Consider the following 4,292-nt stretch of genomic DNA (forward strand, 5'->3'; position numbering starts at 1 on the left):
TAGATAATGATATGGAGAAAAGTGAAAACTCAGATATAGAAAGACTAGAATAGGAGAGAGAGTTATAGTTTTAGCAATAGAGGCAAGAGAGAGCAAAGATAAAAGTGATAATGAAAGTGAGAGTGAGAGAGAATGTTTGTGAGATATAGTGAGAGAGGATGGGGTAGATGGAATAAAAGATAGAAGAGTGAGTGGTAGAGATGTTGAAATAGAGGTTAACAACTTGATAGAGAGAAAAAGAGAAAGAAGTCTCTCACACACTCTCTCTTCTGTCTTCCTCTTTTTCCTTTCCCACCCTATCTTGCTCTCAATCTCCCCAAAAGTCTTTCTCTCTCTCTCCGTTCTCTCTGAGAAAAAAAATGAAGAGAAAAAGAGACGAGGGTGAGAGAGAGTGAGAAAGAGTGATAATGAGAGAATAATAAAAAGAAAGATATCTCAAACTTTCTATATCTCTCTTTCACTCTTTTTATCTCTCTCCCTCACTCTTGGTTTCTCTCTCCCTGCCTCTCTCTCTCTCTCTTTATCTCTCCTCTTGCCTTCTCTTCCTCTCTTCCTCTCTATTTTATCTTTGAATTATCTATTTTATCTCTGAATTATATGACAGATGGAAAAATTGAGAGAGAAAGAGAGGGAGGTAGAAGAGAGTGATTTGAGAGAGGGAGGGGGAGTGGTGAGTGAGAGAGTGAGAGAGAGAGATCATGCCTGAGCAATGAATGAGGGACACACTCTCTCTTTTTCTCTATTTATCATTCTTAGTGAGTGAGGGAGATTGGTTGGAAGAGGCAAGAAAGAAGAAAGATATCAAGTTGTGAGTGCAAGTGATGAGCGGGAGGGGGATAAGAAGGGATAGGAGGGTGAAAATAGATAAAGCAATACAGAGAGGAGAGCTAAGGATAGACAAAGTAAAAAATAGAGAGATGGGAGAAAGAGAGAAAGGGGGAGCGAGTGAGAGAGGAAGAGAAAGAGAGAGGGATAGCTAGAAAAGAAGATAAAGAGAGTTGGAGCAATAAAGGTAGGGAGAAAGGGAGAGAGTGGGAGAGGGGAGAGAAGATGGGAGGAAGACGATAAGAGAGAGAAAAAGTAAGAGAGGATATATATATTAACCAAAAAGTTAAGATTTCAGTGATGTGAAGAACCAATTACAATTCTTAAATGGGGAGCTTCTAAAGCATCTCCAGCCAGCAAAAAAAGGAGAGGGGTGGAGTATAGGAAACAAGACTCTCAACAATATACAGACCATTTCTTGCAAGCCAGTTTGCAGGTTGTTTTCCTTCCCTGTAAATAAAAGCCAACCGAGCCTTGAGAGTAGACAGCATGCACATAATCTTGTTAGCCCATTGAGCATGACACCAAGAATCTTGTCTTCTATCTTGTAACATCTGTAGAAGTACTTCAGAATACCCCTTAATAATTAAGTTGTGCCAGTGGTTCATTTTAGGAAGAGTGATGGCCCAGTAGACTGCAGTTAATTCAGCTTCAAGAGCGTCAACAACACAAACAGAAGCCTGAAAATACAGGATGCACTGTCCAAAATGCTTTCTGAACACACCTCCCACCCCAGCTCCAAAGGGAGCAAAACTGCCATCAGTGTTAATTTTAATGTATGGGTAGGTAGGAGGGGACCAGTACACTGTGCTTACTCTATGTGAGTTGGATCTTTCCACTAGAGGTGGGGAGCAGATGTAAGTGAATCTTTGATAGAGTATAAGTTTATGAAGAAAAGAAATACAATTCCTGGTAATTTGCAGGTGGGTGCTAACCTGCCCATCAAACTTAGCCTTGTTCCTAGCCATCCAGATAAACCCAACCACCAAAAAATGAACAGATCAATTTTAGCAGCCTTCCAGCTCTTCCAACAGCGATAAATGTTGATCCAGTCCAGTTGTATAGTGTTCAGAGTGAGGATATGGGAGAAATCAGTCCAAACCTTTTTAGAGAAGCTACACTTAAAGAATATATGGGGAATGGATTCCTCCATCTCCCCATAGAGTAGCATTTGGATGGGCCTCTCAAGTCTTTGAGTTTGAGAATGTCATCAGTAGGGAGCAGACCATTGAGAATTTTCCAACTATAAAAGGACATGGAAGGAGTTAAGCTTTTATGCCAAATGATTTCCCCCCAATCTTTATTCTCTCAGGTGTTAAGTTTAGAATATATGGCTTTAGTAAGGCTCTGAATTTTGGGTCCTTGCCAAACTAGTCTTTGTTAGCTCTGGATCTATCAATCTGAATTCTAGTAACTTGAATTGCAGAATGGGGTTGAAGGATGCTTGGAAGTAAAGGCAAAGACCATTGGTTCTCCTCCCAACAGTCAGCTACAGTAAGCTGAGTATTAATTTGAATGCTAATTGGTTGCAAGACATCTTTATGACACCAAAAATCAAGCCAAAAATCGAGCTTCCCATTTCCAATATCCCATATAAAGAGGTCTTTAGCTTGTTTTCTGACTTTCAGCAAGTTAACCCAAGTTTTGGAGTCTCCAAGATTTCTGCAAATAGTGTTTGAATGGCAGTCCTTGCAATACTTACCCATCATGAATTTAGCCCAAAGAGATTTCTGTTCACTAAATTTGATCCACATCTTGCACTGGTTGACTTGTAGTAAATGTTGTATTCCTTTAAAGCCAATTCCCCCAGCCATAGTTGGCTTGGTAGATTTCTGCTAGCTAGCCCAGTGAGTTGCTGCCTTTGGCCAAACCAAAGGAATCTATTAAAAATCCTTTCCAGCTGCAATTGGGTGCTTTTCTTCATACTAGTCATTTGGAGGATGTAGAAGGCAAAAGTTGTCAGTATGCTTTTCAATAATGTGATTCTACCTTCATTAGAAAGAAAACAATGAGTCCAACTAGAGAGAGCTGCAGATATCTTTGCCAAAACGTCCTCAAATTGTGTTTGTCTAGTCCTTTCTTTTAGAAGTTGGACACTAAGGTACTTGATTGGCAAGGTAGAGCTGTTGAAATGTGTATAATCTAGAATCTAATTTCCTTGCATAGTTGGCGTGTGCTGGTTGAAATAGATACTGCATTTGTCAGAGTTAAATGCTAAACTAGAATGGCCTTGGAAGATCTGTAAGCACTTCATGACTTTCCTCACAGCATTCTTGTTAGCACTAGAGAACACCATAAAGTAATCTGCATAAACTAAATGAGAAACAGGCACTTTAGATTTGTGGTGGTACCTGACATAGTTGAAGGGGAGGAGACTTCTATTCAGCATTCTAAATAAGTGATCAAGAGCCAATATAAAAACAGTTGGAGACAAGGGATCTCCATGTTTGAGTCCTCTAGATGCAGTGAAAGAATCCCAGGATTATCCATTGATTAGAAGAGAGTGAGAGTTATCTCTGAGCCATCTATGGATGAGGTTACAGAAATAAGCTTGAAAACCTCTAATAGTTAAGACTTCTATTGTAAACTCCCAACAAATAGTGACATAAGCTTTTTTAATATCCAATTTATAGATTAGGTCACCATTTCTATAGGGTCTGTCCAGGTCCAACATAAGTTCTTGAGCTAGGAGTACATTATCAGTGATAGATCTTCCTTGGACAAAGGCAGACTAGTTTTTAGAAACAATATGGCTGAGGTGGGGTTGAAGTCTGCCTACAATAATTTTGCTAATAAGTTTACTAATGACAGAAGTAAAAGCAATTGGCCTGAAAACATTCTAATTTTTCTGAATATTAGATTTGGGGATGAGCACAATGCTAGTGGCATTAAAGTAATAGGGGATAGATGAACCTTGAAAGAAACTTTGAAAAGCAGTGATAACTTCAGTTTTAATGATTTCCCAAGCTTTCTTATAGAAATCACTTATAAAACCATCAGGCCCAGCAGTTTTAGAGCTCTCAATACCTTGAAGAGCTTGCCAAATTTCATTCTCACTAGGAGGAGAAGTCGGATTTAGTTTAGAAATGTTATTGATCTGCTCAATAGAATAAAGATTTTCAATGGGAGATCTTTGAAGGTCTGGCTGAGTTAGAATTTGCTGGAAATGAGCAACAACATCAAAAGCAATGGAAGAGTTATCAGAAATCTAATTTCCATTAGAGCTCTGGATCTTATGAATTGTATTGCATTGTCTCCTATATTTTATGAATGCATGGTAAAACTTAGTGTTCCTGTCACCCTCTTTGAAGTGGCTAATAGAAGCTTTCTGCCTAATGAATTGCTCTTGTCTATCAAGGGCAAGAAGAAGATTATGGTGTGAAGCAAGTAAAAGTTTCTCCTCCCGACCATATGTCAGGGCTAAGTTCTCCAACTATAGTATATATACATACATACATATATATATA

At 38.9% G+C, this 4,292-nt stretch overlaps 1 protein-coding gene across 1 annotated transcript; it reads right to left on the bottom strand.

The window, feature by feature from the left end:
• Window positions 1–1,163: 1,163 nt before the first annotated feature.
• Window positions 1,164–1,793, bottom strand: LOC110038892. The gene has a single exon (XM_020743811.1). The coding sequence runs from the start codon at window positions 1,791–1,793 to the stop codon at window positions 1,164–1,166; it is 630 nt and encodes a 209-aa protein (XP_020599470.1).
• Window positions 1,794–4,292: the final 2,499 nt, after the last annotated feature.

This window comes from Phalaenopsis equestris, unplaced genomic scaffold, assembly GCF_001263595.1.
Source record: "Phalaenopsis equestris unplaced genomic scaffold, ASM126359v1 Scaffold234269, whole genome shotgun sequence".
Classification (NCBI taxonomy): Eukaryota; Viridiplantae; Streptophyta; class Magnoliopsida; order Asparagales; family Orchidaceae; genus Phalaenopsis; species Phalaenopsis equestris.

Coding starts and splice junctions, on each gene's coding strand:
- LOC110038892 (XM_020743811.1), bottom strand. CDS start 1,793: ATGGCTAGGAACAAGGCTAAGTTTGATGGGCAGGTTAGCACCCACCTG.